General features: G+C 45.2%; 1 protein-coding gene across 2 annotated transcripts in view; it reads right to left on the bottom strand.

Annotated features, from left to right (window-relative positions):
- LOC144124865 (uncharacterized) overlaps positions 1 to 20,274 on the bottom strand; it is a 68,656-nt gene that overhangs the window by 4,139 nt on the left and 44,243 nt on the right. For both annotated transcript variants that reach the window (XM_077657787.1, XM_077657786.1), the window contains exons 15-22: positions 19,572 to 19,674; positions 18,865 to 18,999; positions 18,516 to 18,592; positions 14,223 to 15,801; positions 10,829 to 11,215; positions 5,636 to 6,802; positions 3,452 to 3,531; positions 983 to 1,147 (exon numbers count right to left, since the gene is read on the bottom strand). In XM_077657787.1, the coding sequence (XP_077513913.1) occupies positions 983 to 1,147; positions 3,452 to 3,531; positions 5,636 to 6,802; positions 10,829 to 11,215; positions 14,223 to 15,801; positions 18,516 to 18,592; positions 18,865 to 18,999; positions 19,572 to 19,674 (3,693 nt within the window). The remainder of the gene's footprint in view (positions 1 to 982; positions 1,148 to 3,451; positions 3,532 to 5,635; positions 6,803 to 10,828; positions 11,216 to 14,222; positions 15,802 to 18,515; positions 18,593 to 18,864; positions 19,000 to 19,571; positions 19,675 to 20,274) is intronic.

The following is a 20,274-nucleotide window of genomic DNA, read 5'->3' as shown; positions in this document are numbered from 1 at the left end:
CTCAACCCTTCACACATCATCACTCACAGTGGCACCACTCCCACTTTGCGCGGGACATGTTGACGTCATGCCAGCCAAACCGACCCTCTTCACTTCACCGGCGCCTGACCGCCATTCAGCGATGTTAGATGCGCTCGGACCGCGCCGGCACTCACATGCAGCATAATTTCTATTACTTGCATGCCACGTGCAGCACAGAACTTGTTGATACACAATCCACCATGCCCGGATTGGCCAAACGAACCGTACATCGCACTCTTCTCGTCGCCCCTTTCACGCATGCGCCTAGCGGCGCCGCTCCGCTAACTCGATGTACCCTACTTTGGTCATTGCCCTTGTGCGTGCCGAGAACCTTGAGTTACATCAAGAGAGATGCCTGACTATGTTCTGCTGATGTCAAAACAACTCGTTGCAACCATGAGTCCGCATGAGCTCCTGCTGCAGGAGGAGTTAATCGTCAAATAGTGACTGTAGCTTTGTTCAGGGCAGAGGTAGCAACTGCAAAGTGCTGCAAGCCGTTGAATAGAATTTCGTATAATTCGAGAACCCACTAAATTCGAATACTTTATGGGGTCCAACAGGCTTTGGATTAACGAGGTTCTACTGCAATTAGGTTAAGCATGAGATGCTGGGCAGATGAGCAGAATCTAGCTCTGCAACAACAAACTTTGCATAAAGCTCCCAAAGCCATACTTCCTCACGACTAAGGTGTACAACGAGTTGTTCCCACGCTGACCACTACCCTGATGCCACCCCTCGAAAGCTTGATCAGCTTTGCTTTGACAAGTGTTGAATGCCACAGGAGCAAGATATTCACTCAAGTTCTGCAAATTTCCTCCACAGATTTAAAAGTCTACAGAAATCACCTCCAGCATTTCACATTTAAAAACTAAGAGGCTGGCGCATATGATGTGCACATATGGCGGGGCAAAAGACCTGCAGGCAGCAGAGAGTTGCTGCTACAGCAGCCACTCTTCCTTACCTTCTGCCACTTCTCGACCAATCGATTGTACTCCTGCAGGTAGAAGGCAAACACTTCCTCACAGTCCTGCCACGCCTCATGGTCTGGAGGGTTGTACGTCTGGCAGTTGCGTTTCACCAACATCATGTCCTCGTGGAAGTCCGTTATGTCCCGGTACTGGCCGCTCTGCGCACAGGTTCGCATGCGAAGTCACACAACAAAGGTTAAAGCAATAGGGCCTGTACACTTGTACGGAACAACAGCAATAAACCAAGATAACTCTGAACTAGCCTGATAGGCCAACAAGCAAAATACATGACTGCCCTAAAAATGACAAATTAAAATGTAACGAAAATAAGAACAGCAGCCAGGAACTGGAACTTCCCTATACTCTGTGACAAGTTTTCCTGGGGATGGAGCAGAACTTATGGAGTCCCAACAAGCCTTCTCTTTCTACGCAGCAGATTATAGTCCCCAATTGCAGTTATTCGTTTTCTCTTAAGGAAGGGACAGGGTCTTGAGGGCCCGAAAATTGTAAAAAAAAAAACAATTTTTGAAAATGGCACTTTTGAAACCTATAGCCCATCACCGATATATCTACGAATTTATTCATTTCCTGGGTGAGTTTTTTGTCTGTAATTCCACTTTATAAGCTATAATGAGCTCATCTCTGTTAGCTTTTCCTTGATTTCTAAAAACACAAGCTTTTGACTGTTTACTAGTTCACAAGGAGGATATCTTTGTATCTAGAGTGGATAAAGAAGTAATTTTTATTGCAGTATATTGCTAAGTGATCGAAGTATACAATGTTGGGGACTGATTTCTCGATTTGTGCTTGCTGTTTTTTTTCCTGCACTCTACAGTAAATTGCTCGCCAACCAGTCCTCCCTACATTTAACTTCAACAAGTTTTAAAATAACAAATATTGGTGTAATCAAAAAAAGTATTTCCTACATTGTATTCTTAGTACTGTATACTATCAAGCTACATTTTAATAATAGTTTTCTGATCAGTTTTTTTGTGCTATTATTCTTGCAAAGAAAGGAGTGAAAATGTCTGATATCTTGAAAACTAACTGACATATCAGCATAAAGGACTGATTAAGGCTGTGCATTTTCATTGCAGTTAGTCGAAAAATAAAGAAAAAGTTCCAAGACCCCTGCCCCCCCTTAAAATACCAATATTCGCTATTCAAAACATATTTCCAATGAAACTGCCAACTTTCATCTTTGAAAACCAAGGGAAAAAAAAGCACTTTTATTGATTACAAAGTACTTTTAGGCACGTCTAGTTAAGCTACCATAGGTGGCGCTAGCTGCACCAGCAATGGAGTGAACGTACCAAGGAGGGAGCAATGTGCCTGCTGTTTTATTAATTATTAATTGGTTTTTGGGGAAAGGAAATGGCGCAGTATCTGTCTCATATATCATTGGACACCTGAACCATGCCTAAGGGAAGGAATAAAGGAGGGAGTGAAAGAAGAAAGGAAGAAGAGGTGCCGTAGTGGAGGGCTCCGGAAAAATTTCGACCACCTGGGGATCTGTAATGTGCACTGGCACCGCACAGCACATGGGCACCTTAGCATTTTGCCTCCATAAAAATGCAGCCGCCACGGTCGGGTTCAAACCCGGGAACTCCGGATCAGTAGTCGAGCGCCCTAACCACTGAGCCACCACGGCGGGTGTGCCAGCTGCCCAAGTGAACTATTCTGCGGCCTAACTATTCGGCGGAATGACACAGTTACAGATGCTCCGCCCCTGTAACCTTCCGTTCATTGCCAAAAAAAGCTGTCGCCAAGCACAGAAAGCTATTGTAAAACTTGGTTTCCAAGCAAATTTAAACACCAGCCTCTTGAAAAAAAAAAAAAACTAGCCACATCACAAAATGTGTCCACAGGCAGGATTCATGCAGCTCAACAAACTAGATCCATGATTAATCATTGCACAATTCAGGCAATCACCACTGGAAGCATGCTGAACAGAACCTCTGCACTCAGCACAGACCATACATATTTCAAAGTTGCTTATGAACCCTGTTCAGGCATGGCCCTTATAAGAGGTGTAAAACATTCTCTACAATAGAGAAATCTGGATGAAGGCACCTACAAAAGTTTAACTACATATGTTTCACTACACAAATGCTGAACAGTGAAACATTTATTCCTAGTTCTTCTCAAACAATTCCTCTTCCCAACCAGCTTATGGCATCAAGCCACTGGTAGCACGCAGAAAAAAAAATCTGCAAGATTTCTCTCCTTAGTGACGACGATCAGGTTCGTTTTCGAACATTCGTGGCTATTTATTTCATGTAGATACACTACTCATTTTGTATTTCCATTGCACTTCTCCCCCTGGAAGGATAAGAGTCTGCAGCATGCCACAAAACAGCACCCTGTCGCACAGCAATCTAGTCTGTAACAAACTGAGCAGAAATTCTAAGGCAAGGCCTTGCCGTTTATTGCATTTCACAAGATCTGCAGTCAGTACTAACCTCCAGCTTCTTCCTAATTGTTGAGAAATCCATCGGCTGCTCAATTACGTCGTAGTACCCAGGAGCATCTTCCGGATCAACTGCAGAGATCACAAACAAGATTGGTACCAGCAAACACCCAGCTTTCTCCATCAACACTGGTGCCACATAAGAACTGAAATAGACCCCATTTTTGCTCCCACTCATAAAGGTGCTACAAGGCTAAAATAAAAATAAATCTCGATTACACCCTAAGCAAAATACAAAATGAATTCAAGTTGGATTCTGTGAGTCGCGAATTCCCACCTGCCACAGTTTACACTAAAACCGTTCACCAACGCTATGGCCAGAGTGATTTATGTGGTTCACACAGAAAACTGGTTTTGTTCAGGTCAGAACCATGAACTTCAAATAAGAATTGTGGTAAGAGCTGCACAGTGGAAATATATGTCTATTCATACACAAAATGACACGTGGCGACAACTGCAGATTACCAAATGCGTCGAAAGTTAGTGCCATGGTCACTAATCCCCTGCCTTGTCTTACACACAATTGTGCAAAAAAGTTGCAACATTTCTTTCAACATATCTACAAGATTTCTCGACAAATCTATGCTTACATTTAGACATTGGCATAGTTTCACATTTATGCTAGCTTGCAAGAAGGCTGCAAAAATTAACACAAGTATCGTTGAAATATTGAAAGAGGATCCAACAGCCAGGAGGAGAACAAACAGCACATCAGAATCGGGCCCTGAAAACTGAAACAGTTAGAACAGTTTCCAAACTTCCTTCAGTCACACATTCCAGAACTGTGGCTCCTTACACAGTGCCTGCAAATTTCTAGCCCTGAACACATCATGGCTGGACACTGGAACACACTAATAACACTGACACCAACATTGACATTTCGAGTGGCTACTGTGGCCTCTGCTATAGACTGTCTTCGTTTTGAACATAGCAGCAACTGGTGGTAGGTTTATTCGCCAGCAGTAAACTAATGCTTATCCACAATCCACCGTGCATGCTGACACCTGGGCACACAACAAAGCCTGCATTCTGACTGTGGTCCTGGCAACATTCGCCCTTGGCAACATGCTCTACCGGCTGCAGCAGCAGAAATGGTTGTGGCAGTCAGCAGCAATGCAAACCCTCATTAGACCAGTCGTTAAGGCTGGAAGACATGACTGACATGAAAACTATACTACTTATAACTGCATAGCCTCCGAGACTACAGAGAGAACAACAGGCTTCGCCATCTCAAAGGCGCGCCACTATGAAAAGAACTGCCTGTTCACTGAAGCAGCACCAAATTCCCCTTGACATCAGTGTAACTGCGTAGGAGGTTCCTTCAGTTTTCTGACAAATGGCAATAATTCTGTAACCATGTCTAATTAAAGGACCACTAGGGACAATGCTGTTCTCAATAAAGATTGATTCTACGGCTCTTGCCCGGCAACAAAATATGCATTTATTGCAGAAATAATTGCATTTATAAATTTTCCCGCCGGATGATTCAAACCCATGATGCCTACATCGAAAATACCTCCATGCTCACCATTTCGATGTGAATGACAGTGCAGCCTAACATCTGGAATACATGCCCAAAAAAGTGTGTGGATACACCACAGTTAATGCAAAATCTGCCGGCAATGACACCTACATAGCCATTTTCTAGCCTTTTCTACTTTGCTTACAGAAGCTTCACTTTCAGCGAAGGCACCATCTCCATCGTTAAAATGCAGTAATCTATCAATATGGATCAATTTCAATTTTCCCTCAGCACACCTTCAAGACATATCACCTAATTTCACAGTGCGGTATATGTCCCAAATTTGGAGAAAAAAAAAATAAAGAGAAAAAAGCGACATGAGTTTGTTTTAAACAAGCCTCCAAGCTTTCTGCTGCAAGGGCAAACAACAGAACCACACACAGTAAGAGCACTCCCTGTCACAGCCTGAACTGATACAGCTGGAGACCAATGGTCTTGTGTATTGAAGTCAGGTAAAAGTCTCCAGGACTCATTTTTTTCAAATCAAGTACACTGCGAGCCTTGGCAACGATCAATCAATCAATGCCTTTTTGAGACAGCAATACCTTATGTGAAAAAAAAAACAGCAAAGCAAAGATGGAGATTTAACAAAAACAAGCTAAGAAATCCACATGCACTGAACCCATACACTGCATGCCAGATCCAAGATCTTACCTGGCTCCAGAAACCAGTGTGCCGCCAAAAGCATGCCTTTGGATCTGTTGACACCCCTGAATTTGCACACTCGGTCTAGAAGCCCCGATGCAACACGTGCCCAGCCCGACACATGTCCTGATGCACACAAGGACTCGTCAATCAAGGCGTTAACACGTCGTTTTCTCTTCAGCAAAAGCTGCGGTCCTGTTGTACCCCTCGACGTGCTGGGCTGGGACAGGGACACGGGGGTCGACGATGCAGACGAGGTCACAGTCCTCTCCACAAGGTCCGTCGCCACCTCAACCGTCACCACATTGCTTGCCACTTCATCAACTTCCAGACCGGCCGAGCTCAACACCGAGTTATCGTCACAGTTCGCATGAAACCTTGATGTAGATGCAGCTCCGTCCTGCACTCCGTTTGCCAGGCTACCATAGCTGTGTGGCGCCGCCGATGAACTGACTGTGCGTGAATTGCTCGGAGCATCTTCCAGAGCCACGTTGCTGCTGCTGTCGTCGTCGCAGTTGTCCGACGAGACGGTCAGGTTGGATGCCACTTCTGCTCCTGCACAGACCACAATCTCAGAAGAGGTTTCCACATCGTGCATTCCCCCAACAAGAATGACGTCACAGACGGATGAAGACATCGACGCAGCAGCTCCGTTCTCAAACGTCTCGGAGTCGTCAACGTTCCTAGGCGTTGCTGGATCTGAGCCAGTGCCATTGCTGCTGCTACTACTACCTCCACTGCTGCTCCCTCCGTTCCCGTTATTGCCATTCTGTTCATTGTCCACTTGCAACTGCTGGGTTTCACCAGAAGTGCTCCCCAGCACGCCATTCAAGGCACCAGCAGCATCGTCACGTGACGATGGGCCTGCAGAGGAGTCGGCCACAATGGGCTGTGCACCACCACCTGACGAGGAGGAAGAGGAGGAAGAGGAAGAGGTTGATGATGATGAAGAGGTGTCAAAATGTGCCGCGTCATCAGTTCTGTGGTATGCAAGCGTCAATGATGCAGCGTCAACTGCTGGAGGTGTGCATGATGATGTGCTGGGGCCAGATGATGAGCATGAAGGAAGGGAAACCAGATGGTATGTGGACGGAGATGGGTTGGTGCCACGCTGCGCTCCAAACACAGTGCTCGACACCGAGTCAACCATGACTGAAGTGATGCCTTCGCTGGCCTCTGCAAAATAAAACAAACAAGAGCTGCTATGCTCGCCGCTTGTCACGACCTATCCATTTAATCTGACAAGTACTGCTCAGAAACAAGGCTAGTTAATCACGTCATGCACTGAAAAGTACTCGAGTAGCAGGTGAGTCAGCCACAATGGGCTGACTCACAAGTCACAAGGGTAAAAGGAATGAATTCCTGTCTGTGTACAGCTTGCACTTGCAAGTGCATTCCCAAAGCCCCATTTACAGAGTAATACACTTTCCAAAACCTCCTTATGGATGTTGCTGTTCTGAAATGAGTAGCAAACCAATTCAGTGCCACTGGCACTTGCTCATGAGCAAAATAAGCCATTCAAAGCTGAGAAAGAGGCTTCTCAATGTGGTCACTGGAAGTCTCTTCAGAGCACCACACTCCTCCTCTCCCCACTGCCTTAAGGAGATATGTGGGCGGAAAAACAAAGATTTTTGTAGAAAAATCGCATTTTTTTTTGTTTTCGCTTGTTTCAATACCCACAAGCCTTTCTCTTTCATGTCCAACAACACCAGCACTGAACATAGACATGGAATTACTAAAACGTGAAATGTAAAGATGTAAAGCGGTTGAAAAACGAGCACAACTGCCCTACTTACACGACAGTAACAAATTTAAATAGCAGGTAAAGAAAGACTTCTTGTCTCAGGCAAATTCTCTGGCAGTTTCATAGTTAAAAATACAATTCAGAACTAGCTTCTTCTCTGTCCCCAGAAGCTGCATCGCCACTGTCTCCTTAAATCACTTTGGACGCAGGTTTCTTCGTTTGTTTTTTTGATGCAGTCTTGGTGCTTGTCCATGATATTATTGCGGTTACCGTAAAAACCGGAATATAGGTCGAACTTTTTTTCAAAAAACCATGATGAAAAGTCGACCCCCGTCTTATATACCGGTCATTGGCGGAAAAACTACAGAAGACTTGCGACAATGGGCGGCTGAAGTCAACAGCCTCCTTCAGTATCGCCATCAGCAGCAGCGCGGCGTGGCGACGTTAGCGACCTTCTTGCACTGCCATTTTGCGTTTCCGTTGTTGCAAACCTATTTAAATTAAAGGCTGCTTTTTCACATTTTGTTTCAAAATGAGCAGAAGCCGATGACAATTCACCGTCGCCTTCAAGTAAAACGCGATTGAGTGCATGGAAGCTCACAGCAACCTGGCGGCACAGCATGAATTTGGAGTATCCGAAAGGAGCATTCACTACTGGCGGAGGCAGAAGCTGCGTATTACAACTTCCAGCAACCAGAAGAAAACATCATTTCGTGGGCGGACCGCAGTGTATCCAGAATTGGAAGGAAAGGTTGTGCTGGGTGCAAGATCGCAGCCTGTGACAGCCGTATGCATCCGCGTGAATGCGGTAGAGATCGCGCGTGCCTCTAGACTCACGAGGGCGCAATTCAAGGGCTTGCCATCCTGGGTGCGGCGATTCATGAAGAGGAAGGGCTTTGTTCTACGGCGCCGTACTTCTGTGTGCCAGAAACAAACATGCGGGCCGATGGGCACGCGATACTGTTACAAAACTGGCTGGGTGTACATACAAGCAGCATTTAAATGAAAATAAATACTCTCACCATTGTGCAACCTGTTGAGTCTCATTTGTTTCAAGTAAGGATATATTTGGGTACTTTTTCCACTGAAAAAGATTTTTTTCATTTTTAGAATTGGTTATTTATAAGGTCGACCTATACTCCAGTCCGACCTATAGTCCGGTTTTTACGGTAGTCTCGTCGCATCACAATGAAATTTGGTATGGATGTGCTTTACTGTATACCGAATGCAGCTAAGTACACTATATGTACTGAAATTTATGATAAGGAATGGGAGTCAAATTTGTTAAAATCATTGCAGTCCTGTCATAAAGAGACATGCTAAAGAGTATTAATTCTTTTAAATTTCAGAAATGTTACAGTACATGGCAAACATTTATCTCACTGTATAAAAGAAATCAGAAAGCAAAATGAGATATTTCTCAGAGTTGCCGCATGTATATACTGGAAAGAAATAGTAGATGCTTAGATACGTCCCTATATTTCAAATACGTGAATTGCAAAAATTGAACCAATCAAGATAGGCAAAAACTGAAAACATATTTAAAAAGAACTGACAAATACCCCTGAACTGCGAAATTTTTAGTCAGCTGGCACAAATATTATGAACGTATTAACAAAAATGTATTGTTCTGGAGCATGTCCCCTTAACTGGAAAGAATACAGCTGCCAAATAATGTATCCCTGAAACAATGTGGACCTTCACCGCTCTCTACCCCTTTTGTGTATGCAGCATCATATTGTCTAATGCCCCTTAGTTTTCCGCAATTTCACAATTCCAAGAAAATCACGGATTAGAGAATTCTTCGCAAAACTGTGTATAGTAGTCACTTCTTTTTATTTTCATGTCATTTTTGTAGCAGACATCAGCAGGAGTGGCAGAACGATGGGAATAGATAATTTACCGTATTTCCATGAGTCTAATGCGAGGGGAGAAGGAGCTAAGATGAAAATTTAACAAATGATAACACGACCATATAACAAAACCTCTAACTGCTCACGGGAACCATGGCTAAGGGCTATGTGTCAACACAGCTTCGTCCTCCATTTCATCAACGATATTCGAGAGGCAACACTTCAGAAGCGCACGCAACAAAATGAGCACCACAAAGCCTGCCAAGCGTTGACACACACATTGCGTTAAGAGCCAACTTGAGAACGGATGCACATTCTACAGGAGAGTGGAAAGCCATCAGAAGCTTCCACTCCTCTACCATTTACAGAGAGAGCTGTCATCTACTGGGGGGGTGGGGGGGTGGGGGGGGGGGGGGGGGGGTGCTGGCAACATTACGCAGTGGCAGCTATATGCCTTTCAAAACTGGCGGTGCATGGAAAAGGAATGAAGTCCACTGAAAACCTTTTCCAGTGACTTTAGGTGTACCAATGAGCACTGAAATTTTGGTAAATTTTCCTTTACAACTCTGTCTCGGAAGAAACATGGCCGCCTCTGCCTAATGTTCCAAGTGCAAGTGTTTCTGCAGTATTCTACCGCTCTGCCTTTGAACCAGCTTCAATCCACTGATTTTGGCTGCCTCTGCCTGATGTTTCGAGTGTAAGTACTTCTGCGGTATTATACTGCTCTGCCTTTATGGCGGTGTCATTGCAGTGATTAACTTTAGACCAAACCAATTTCAGAGGTAATATCTGTCAAAATTCAGACGAAAAGAAAAATATAATGATTGCAACAGGTTTAAACAGCCCATTGTGCACCCATGCATGTTCTGAAGGACAGCAAAGAGCCTTTACAAGTTCAGTGGAGATGTTGATGCTCATTACACAGACAACATGGGGAGGTAACAGTTATATACCACTAAAAAGACCGGCAATGCATGAAAGAGGAATGCAATACTCTTTTAACACTTTTCTGACAACTCCAGGTGTGTCTAGATTAGAAGCAACTGCCTTTTGGTTTTAGTCAATGGCTCAGACAACTTGAACAAGAGGCTCACGTCAGGAAATCAAATGCTGCGCAGAGACAGGCTCAGATGTTTGAGACTGTGAGCCCACTACTGCCAAGTCAATAAAATTAATCAGTCAAACAACTTCAAACATGTATTTGATATGAAAGCTACAAAATAGGACCCAAACGAGATAAACAACAACAAAAGAACTGTCAATTGTGGGGCTATTGTAGGATGTCACATGGGCTATGAGAGACTGCACAGCCGAGGGCTGCGGATTAATTTACGCTACTAGGAATTCTTTACTGTGCGCTGGCATCGCAGAGCACATCGGCGTTTTTGTATTTCGCCTCTATCAAAATATATGGGTGCTGTGGCTGAGATCCAATCCGTGACCTTGGGGCCAGGCCAACAGCTGAGTGCCAAGGCATCTGAGCCACCGCGGCAGGTAAGAGACAACAGGACACGCAAAACCTGTACTGTCACAAATAACAGCTAACAGACAAAGCCAAGTAAAAGAACAAAAAATGCAAGGCAGACACAGAAAGCGAACACTTACCAGAGTCACAGATCAGTAGTTCGTAGACTTCTTCCGCATCGCTGCCAGATTGCACCACACGTTCTGCCACAGATGCCGCAAGAAATTCACTGCCCGTTTCAGACTGGCTCGGCTGATCAGACGTGCCGTTCCGGCTATCTCGGTCTTCCACGACAGCGGGGGCGCTGTCGCAGGCTGTTGACACAGCATGTGATGACTCAACGCCTGAATGAGAATCCGAGGATGCTTCATCTGGGGCTGGTGGCCCTGTTCCAGCTGCTGCTTCCGCTGCTGACGCCGCTGCCACTCCTGCTGTTCCACCTCTGCTGCTACAGCTGCTGCTTGTGCCCACATCACTGAATGCCTGAACGTCGGGAACGTCTTCATGCGAGTCAACTTCCACAGACCCTGTGCAGAGCATGGAAAGCAGGCAAAGTATTGAGTTGGAGAGAAACTATCTGATAATACGCTCTTTCACACAAGCAAGCTGATGCCTAGCCAATCAGGATCAAAGCTCTCATTATCCCAGTGGTAAGCAGGTGACTTAAAGTTTTGCTTCACAGGATAATACACCTGTTTTACACAAATCAAGCCCCTTTGCTCCTCATTCGCTGCAAAACACCGCTTCTATGTGAATTAGTATCATTTGGCTCTGAATACTTTGTCTCGCTAACTTGAAACATGTTACGCAAAACAATGTTTGATACCTTCGCTAAGAAAGCAGTGGTGGCAATTTCCCGAGGTTTACAAATCTTAATAGGACTAGCAAAACACGCTGTGGTACAAGTTTGTACCTATTGCATTTCTTTTTTTTCTTGCCAATTTCACATATTTCATGCCACATGAACATAGGGCCATTTTGTTTTGATGCAAATAAACTTTGGGTTGAAAAAAATCAACATAAAACTCCAATTAGTCACCGTGACTGCTTTTGGCTCAAGAAAAATTCTTACACGACATTTCCTTCCCACCGTGAATATGCATGGCTAGTTTTCCAAACAGTACAGAAAGTGCCAGAAGGCCTGGAAAGCAGCACTGTCAGCACTGTGTTCATATATGCAGAATTTCTGAGATGAGAAATGAAAGGAAAAAATGTAGAAAAAAAAAAGCACCGCCAAGTTTCTCCGTAATATGAATTACAGCGATGGCTGCCAGCTGTGTCGCCACAGCGTATGTACACACCTACTAAAACGGCCACTGAAATTCACATCACAGTGCAGTAACCTGGCAGTCAGTTTCTTATTAATGCGAGAGCATTTAGGCTCTCATTCTGTAGAAAATCCACCATCGTCATCTTTGGTGTCTTCGGCGTTGTGAGCGAAGATCCATGGAGAAACAACTATAGTTGGACCACCTACGTCACACGACTTTGTGGCATCATCACAACCTGCCCACCGGATTCTGAGCAAACTGCCCACCGCTGGAAAATTCAATGCAGTTGGCACCCGCCCACAGTGGCACTGCACATGAGCATTATGGGAGTTCGGGGAGAGCAACCTGGGTTTCACCAACCCCACCAGCGGCTGGGTTTGAAACGGTCACCTACCGGGCAGTGGCACATCGCTTAACCGCTGCACCAGTAGCAGTATGAGGACTTCCCGTGATCTACGAACGTTACTGAGAAGGTCGTGACGTCGTCAACACTACATCACCGCCAGTCGACCAATCATAGGGCAGTGCCAATGTTGAAAATGCGAGGACCTCAAAATCTGGAAGTTGGTGCCCTCAAAAATTCCCAAGGAACACCAAAATTTTGCTAGTAGGTCCACACCAGAAAATGGATTAAGGTAAATTAGTGGGCTGGATTAGTGTAACCCCATATGATAATTTAACGGAAGGTACTTGAACAATCTAGAAGGTGATGACCCATGCATACCATATAAGGGCAATGGAACCAGTTCAAACCAGAGTTTTGGCAGGAAAATCACATCAGTATGCATGCATTGTAGACACCACAGCAGCCAACCTAAATGCTACTGCATTTTCTTCTCTAAGAATGTGGTTAAGAAGGCCCCCCAAGCATTTTTTTCTTCTCTGTCTCTAGGGTTTTTTCAGCCTCTCCGCTAAAATTTGCGAGCACATTTTGGCACCTAGAGGAGTTGGTTTAGTGCAGTACATGCAGCGCACATAGTCTTCAGCCAATATTAATAAATTCCTAAGCCCAACTCTCATCGTTCACAATTTTACAACGTCAGTTGTTACAAGCTCTTTCCAATGTTTCACGGGCATTGCCAGTGTCCGGAACAGACCATCTGCTCTGCTAGCTGTCGCACCCCCGCCATAGAAAGCAGAAAGTAGATGAAAGGAAGGAAAATAAGAAGAAGGAAGAGAAACAATATGCTCGAACATTCTCGAAGGCTAGTGGGGCCGCATTGCACTTCCTAGCACACAGCCCTGGGCCTCCCCCCCCGGCAACCTTGGCACAACATGGCAAGCAGCAACAGAATGTTCTAGTAAGATCTGAAGGACCCAGGCAGAGAGACATAACTTAATGCAGGCTGAAGTGGTGGTTCCCTCTTTCCCCACTGCCCAAGCAATGCCACCAGGCTCAAGTCATTTTGTGCAGTCTTCCCCTTTTCTGCATAATGGAGTGACTCAATTCTCTCCTGCCCCCAGGCTGGTGAGGAGGTGGAGGAGGAGGCTAACACGTGGAGAGTTAGTGTGCATGTGTGTGTGAGGAACACGTATACATGCCTATGAAAGTGTGTGTTGCTTGGTTTGGTTTGGTTTACGGGGGTTTAACGTCCCAAAGCGACTCAGGCTATGAGGGACGCAGTAGTGAAGGACTCCGGAAATACCACCTGGGGTTCTTTAACGTGCACTGACATCGCACAGTACAGGGGCCTCTAGAATTTCGCCTCCATCGAAATTCGACCGCCGCGGCCAGGATCGAACCCGCGTCTTTCGGGCCAGCAGTCGAGCGCCGTAACCACTGAGCCACCGCGGCGGCTGTGTGTTGCATTTCTTCCTTCCTCTCATGACAGCTAACACTGAACATTTGCATTATTGACTTGTAACCATCCTACGAATTTTGGAATACAATCCTATGTGCATTCTCCTTCTTTCCACCTGAGACAAATGACCAAAGATAGTATTTAAGTGATACAATAGAATTACGTTTAGCCCCCAAAATTACAAGGAACATTATGAGACCCAAACTGAACAAAGCCAGAATTGTGCTTCGTCAGCCATTAATGCATGTATTGCAAGGCAAGCAAAGGCTAGAGTGTTGCATAAAGGCGGACACCCCTGAACAGATATGCAGATTATGAATTTGTAATAAAATGTGGACAGAGTAAAATATGCGCTGATGCATGGTGCATGCAAGGTGCATCGTATGCTTGCAGAGGAAACAAATCTGCACAGAGCTGCCTTCATCAGACTACCAACAAGCATTCCTGAAAATGGCACTTGCCTCCCAAATATTCTGCCTCTTCGGTGCTGGACACAGACAGGGGCCGCGTGTCAAGGTGAAACGCACTGCCAGATGCTGTCGGTGCACTAGCCGCATCAACAGTCGAACAGGTAATTTCCGCCATGCTGTCGGAATGCACCAGCACTGCCTCAGCGGTACTCACTTCCTCTTCACTGCTGACCACAAGCTCACTCACCAGCGGCCCAGCCTCATTGCCATCAACACCATCATCATTCTCGAAATTGGGGCACGACACCGCCGACGTCACTTCGTTGCCCGCCACAGATGACAGGCCACTGCCATTCTCAGCCGACGTAACTTCCTCGCGCTGAGCAGGCAATGATGAAGATGTCCCAGGCTGCTGTTCCATGATCGCCGAACTCACTTCTGCCGGTCCTTCCTGCTGCGACGACTCGACGGCACTGCTGTCTCGCTCTTCACTGCCAGCCACACTGCTTCCCTCGCCACTTGAGTTGTTGGCCGAGAGCAGCTCTTGGGCATCTGGCGTTGGTGAAGAGACCACGGCAATTTCCGGCTCAGCTGACGTGACGTTGGAGCTGCTGCCACCAGCGTCACCAGCCTCGACAAAGCAGGAAGGCAGCTGAAAATGGCCCGCTACTAAACTTCCCTCGCTGGTCTGGTCGGGAGAGTTCTGCTCGGGGACAGATGGCATTGAACTGGCAGCTGGAAGCCGGTGTTCCCCAAAAACTGCAGAGGAGGTGGAAGGCATGGGCACAACCAGGCACGGGGATGCAGACACTGATGTCGAACTGCTCACATCACATCCACGCTTTGCTTTGTGCATGTCCCTCCGGCCATGGTCGTTGGACGAGGAACTGATGATGGCTGACTGCTCTTCGTTGGGATTGCGACGGTAGACCACTGCAGCAGACGAGGAACTTGATATAGAGTCCTGGAGGTCCGTGGGTCCCACAGAGTCCTCCTCATTGAGAGCACCACCTTCATTCGGGCTGCCTCTGGAGCTATCATTAGTGCTGTCATCGGAGTTCCCCTCAGAGTTCCCCAGTATGTTTTCGACTGAGTTTTCTGCTGAATCCTCGGCTGAATTTTCTGTCGAGCTCTGACTTGGAACCCTATTGGATGTCACACTTGGTAGCTTGCTTGCATTCCCACTGCTCAGAACATCACTCAGGTCAGCATTTGAGTTTTCACTCAGGCTCTCTATTGCAAGCGAACTCAATGACTCTCTTGGAAGTCCGTTGGATGTTGACGGTGTTGCGCTAGCGCTGGCAGGTGTTGCTGCTGGAAAGCAGACAGTGGATAGCCGTGGACCGTTGAGCTGTGGCCCACTAGCCGAACTTGCTGTAGGAGGCTGCGTCTTTGCACCATGCTTCCACATGGAGCCTGCCGTGAACACGTTACTAGGTCCAGGAACGGCTAGATCAGTGTCATCTGGTCGCCCGGGTGGCCTGCTCACTTCTTCAGCAGACTGTGAGGAGGCACGTTTGTTGGGCTGGACCACAACTATTGCTGGCGAGCTGGCAGGTTTTGGAGCTTGGGCTGTTATGGTTGCTTGAGTTGTGCTAGTAGAAGCTGGAGTGGCAATGATGCCTGACACCTGCAAGGATTCAACCGCATGAACAGAAAAACCCACCATACAAAAAAAAAAACAAGAGAGAAATGAATAATGTTTTTGTAGGCACAAACTTTACAAAGACACAGGAGACACAGGACATGGCATCCTTCTACGTTTTTGTAAAGTTGATGCATACAAAAACATCATGAACAGCCTTCAACCTGTTCAGCTTTCTATTCTGTACCAATGAATAGACCCTGATGTATCCACATTGGATTCAATACATTCTGTTGGTAATGCATTCATGGAATCCATCACTGCAATACAGTACAACCTGCTATATTAAACTAGGATATAATAAAGTAAAACTGCAGTTCCAATTCGCCTTACATTTTACTGTTCTTTTCTTTTGTCATTTACAGTAAAGAAAACTTTAATAAATAGGGGCACTTAAGGGGACAAGCCAGTCTCAGAAATAAAAATTTTATTAATGAAGTCACATTTATGAAAACAAGGGAATATGTATGTGTGGTGATTCCAAAATGCAAAAGTAATGCAAGAGCACTGTGATTCTATTTCAATTCTATTGCAATTCAACTTCAATTCTATTAACATCCTACTCTAAACTTACTATATTCCTTAGTGGCTGGTACAGTTGTAAGTACTGGTACTGACTATTACTGCTTAACATTTAGCATTTTCTCGTTTATGATGACGTCACACCATATCGACCAATCAAGAGTTGCCACTTTTTGGGTGACGCCAGGTTTTCGTATCTAAGAGTCATCTAAGCTTTTGCATTGCTCTGTTGCTTAACTGCACTGAGTGGTTACAAGGACAAAACAAGACAACAACTGGACGTGGCGTCTTGCTAATCTTTGCATTAAAACAAAGGGTTATGGTAAAGAGAGTTGAACCACAGTACCATACTGCCCGTGGAATGTCGCGGCACATGCACAGACAGTCTAGGACATCTCAGAGCCACAGACATGTAACAGCATAATCGCGAGGCCAACATATGAAAGCAAATGGTTACCGAATACGATAAAAACGGTGCTCTTTGAGATGGCTTAGCCACCGGGCTCATGAGCTGCAAGGAGAACCACAACTTTTAGAAAACCTTGGGGTCGTGAGACAAAGTGTGCAGCATGCACGAGGGGGGGGGGGGGGAGTAACGCTGGCTACGAGCTTAGAAAGAAGGCGACGCGGGCCGTTGAGAAAGGATAGTGAGGTACAGAGAAGGGAAGAAAAGGGTGAATGTGAGCAGCACTGAGCAGAACGTGAAGAACGAGGCAGCCATGGCAATAAGTGGAGGCGCAACGGTACTGAGTGGGCGGTTTTGCCGCACTTGACTGTGTCGCACGCGTTTCTTGACTATTGCATCTTAAATGACACTGAGGCCATGGAAGGTGACACAGTGTTCATGCAAAGCTTTGGTGTTCATGTGGAATCACTCTCGTTGTAGTCACTAAATAGGGTACTTGCGCAAGACGTAAACAAAATAGAAATTATGGCATAAAATGTGATAATTGAAAATAAATAACTCGCAAAAAGGGACAATAAAAGCAGGAATAAAGGTGTTTCTGAGTGTTTCTTTTATAAACTAACACTAGGTGCTTAGTAAGTAGCCAGTTAATTAACAGAAAGCATCCCCAGAGCCAAGCCAACACCAACAATTGATACAGCATTGATATCGCAAAGATCTTTGCTGGTCTGAGTAAATTTGCTACAGAGCAGTTCTCCTGCACCTACAATGCTACTGTGCAATTTTTGAGAGCAGATTTACCGTATACTGTCAACTCTTGATAACTCGAATTCAAAGCAGACTGAAAATTTGCTTGCATTACGTGGAGTTTGAAATAAGGGGTGGCATTTAACACACCTGAAGTCGATGAGACTAAAGCATCAGTTTGAATAAGCTGCGCATTCAAATTAACGAGAGCTCGCTGTGCTACTGCTAGGTGCCCATTCTCTCTGCACTTGTGTAGAGATAAAAGAAGGCCATGTTTGCTATGCTTTTCTGCAGAGACAGTGTTGCTCTATGTGCTGTCAGTAGTCACCAAATTTTGTGGTTGGGACCAGATTTTTTTTTTTTTTTACATTCATTACATACCCGGCAAAATATCATCAGAAAAAGGAAGCGAGCATCAGGAAAGCTTAAGTGTCATGCTATTTCTCATTCCATCCTTTGCAATGGCACTCTTATAATCAGTATGCGCTGGGTTTGTCGAACAATAAATAAAGGGGGGCGCTATTATGCAAGACTAACACTAAGACAGGAAGAAGGCTAAGAGCTGTGCAGAAACAGTTGATACTAATGCAGCAACAACTCGGCTAAAGAAATGCGCAGTGAAGTGCATATCGTGTCAGTGGCCCTGAGACCAGCATTTATTTTGAAGTTTAACAACGCCCTCTATAACTTCCAACAGGAAGTGGGTGCCTGTGTCAGGAGCGCTTTTTTGAGAATTTGATGAGATTTGAGGGCGTCACTACTTCAGATGTTGGCACAAAAAGATTTTGCACGCTTCCTACGCAATTATCATACATTTGACCACTTTAAGCTCGTTGAATTGCAAAACCTCTTCAGCTGGCCTTTAAAGCAGTCATACATAAAAGATGGTAATGAAGGCATTAAACAAATGAGAACTGGGAAAGGTACGATTACTGAGTACTGACTACATAAAACAACAAACAGCAATCAGTCTCAGCAACACCTGCAAAACAGACATCAAGACAAGCAAGAAACAGTAGCGCACCGTCAGTCCTAGCCTCTCAGCGATCCCACTTGCCACAATGCCGTTGCTGGCACCAGGTACATCCTTCCCATCACCATCTGCAAGGATAAAAATAAACGAACTGCTGTTGAATCATTTTTCTCAAAAATTTTTTTTTCTTCTATCCTTATGAAATACAACAGAGAGACAGAAAACAAAGCCCTATTGACAACCTATAAATTCAACTCGCCCCAGTCAGAGAAAACGTTCACATCTCTGTCCAAATGAATGACTAAATTTAGTTCAAACAAGGAAGCATAAAAAACATGCGCGATTAATGCTTTGCTTCCTGCTAAACGACACCGTTTTTCCAACTTTTGGAGTGCCTTACCTTTGGGGTCGCCCGGTCGTCTCCTGCCAGGGCTATGAGGCTGGTCAGAACTCTTTCCAGGCCCTGAAGGTGGCAGCCTGCCTCCACCATCTCCACCTTTTAGTCTGGTTGTTTGTCTGGTTGCGAGAGAGGTGCCTGAGGAAAGGAATACTTCACTGTACTGTCATAAGCAAAGAAGAACAGAGAAGGAAAGCCTGGCTGAAAAGATGAACATGGCTGATGACCACCGCATTTCAATGGCTGTGGTGTCCTAGTTCAACATGTACACAGTGTGACAGGTGCTAATGTCATGTCGGTAAATGCTATCATTTTGATGCCACGGCTTCCACCAAAACAGACATGTAACGCTCCACATGTGAATGAACCAAAAACTAAATAACAATTCATGGGCAGTACAACACAGTTTTCATAATTTCTGCATTCTCTTATTATAGACATTTAATTTTTACTAACTTCGCCTCTTTCCTGCCATGATTGCAAAGTAAGTTATAATCACGTGTCACTCAGCTTGCAATAGGCAAATTTTTTCTGCACAGAAGCTATCATCTCGAGCAATTCATAGCAGGGGAGAAATGCACCACATTTACTCGCGCAATGAACACACCTTTTTCAAAAAGGGCAACATATTGAACTCTGGTGCTGAAGTGAACTAAACAAAAAAGAAAAGACAGTTCGGAAAGCAGATCTCTCCATATCATTGCACTCACTGGGCATGTCCTTATGTGTTGCTGGTTCTTCATCAGTTGAAAGTCGGCCATTCTGAGAACTTTGACCACCCTTGTTTTCAGAGGCGGGTGATGTTGATGCAACCTAGAAACAGGCCAAGGTGGGAGGCGGGGTACTGTCATGCAACGCAGCATGTAGCAAGGCATAAACACTATGCATCAGGAGAAAGCAAGTGGAACAATGCCGAAAACAAGGCAAAACATAACGCGAGATGATCTTTTCAATCTATTATCCCTGCAGTACAAAGCTGCCAGCATACCAGCAGTCACATCTTGCAGCCCCTCGCCAGCCTCAGACAACTATAGTTATGATAGTTTGAGCAGCGGGTGTGTTTATCATGCGAATGCATCAGTTGTGCCAGGTTTCCGATAACACAAAGCCTGGATTATAAGATGGTTTTGTGCGGTACCCTGAAAGTCGTATAACCAAAGTTCTACGCCACTGCTTCTTTACATGATTAAAAATGAGCACAATGTGCATCAGTCCTCATTTTTCCTCATCTTTATGAGTGTTTTTTTTTTTCATTTCTGAAATATTAAGGCTCTCTTCTGAAACTTTGTTGCAAATCTAAGCCATTTATAATGCTCTCAGTGATTCTGGCTCTAGATCACTGATGGCAATGCAATGACTGACATTGCAAATGTGTTGGTAAGGAAGAAAGACGTGGAAGTCTTTGGGTGCTTC

Source organism: Amblyomma americanum, chromosome 3, assembly GCF_052857255.1.
Source record: "Amblyomma americanum isolate KBUSLIRL-KWMA chromosome 3, ASM5285725v1, whole genome shotgun sequence".
Classification (NCBI taxonomy): Eukaryota; Metazoa; Arthropoda; class Arachnida; order Ixodida; family Ixodidae; genus Amblyomma; species Amblyomma americanum.
The sequence above is the reverse complement of the archived record's forward strand: the minus strand, read 5'-3'. Positions and strand labels throughout refer to the sequence as shown.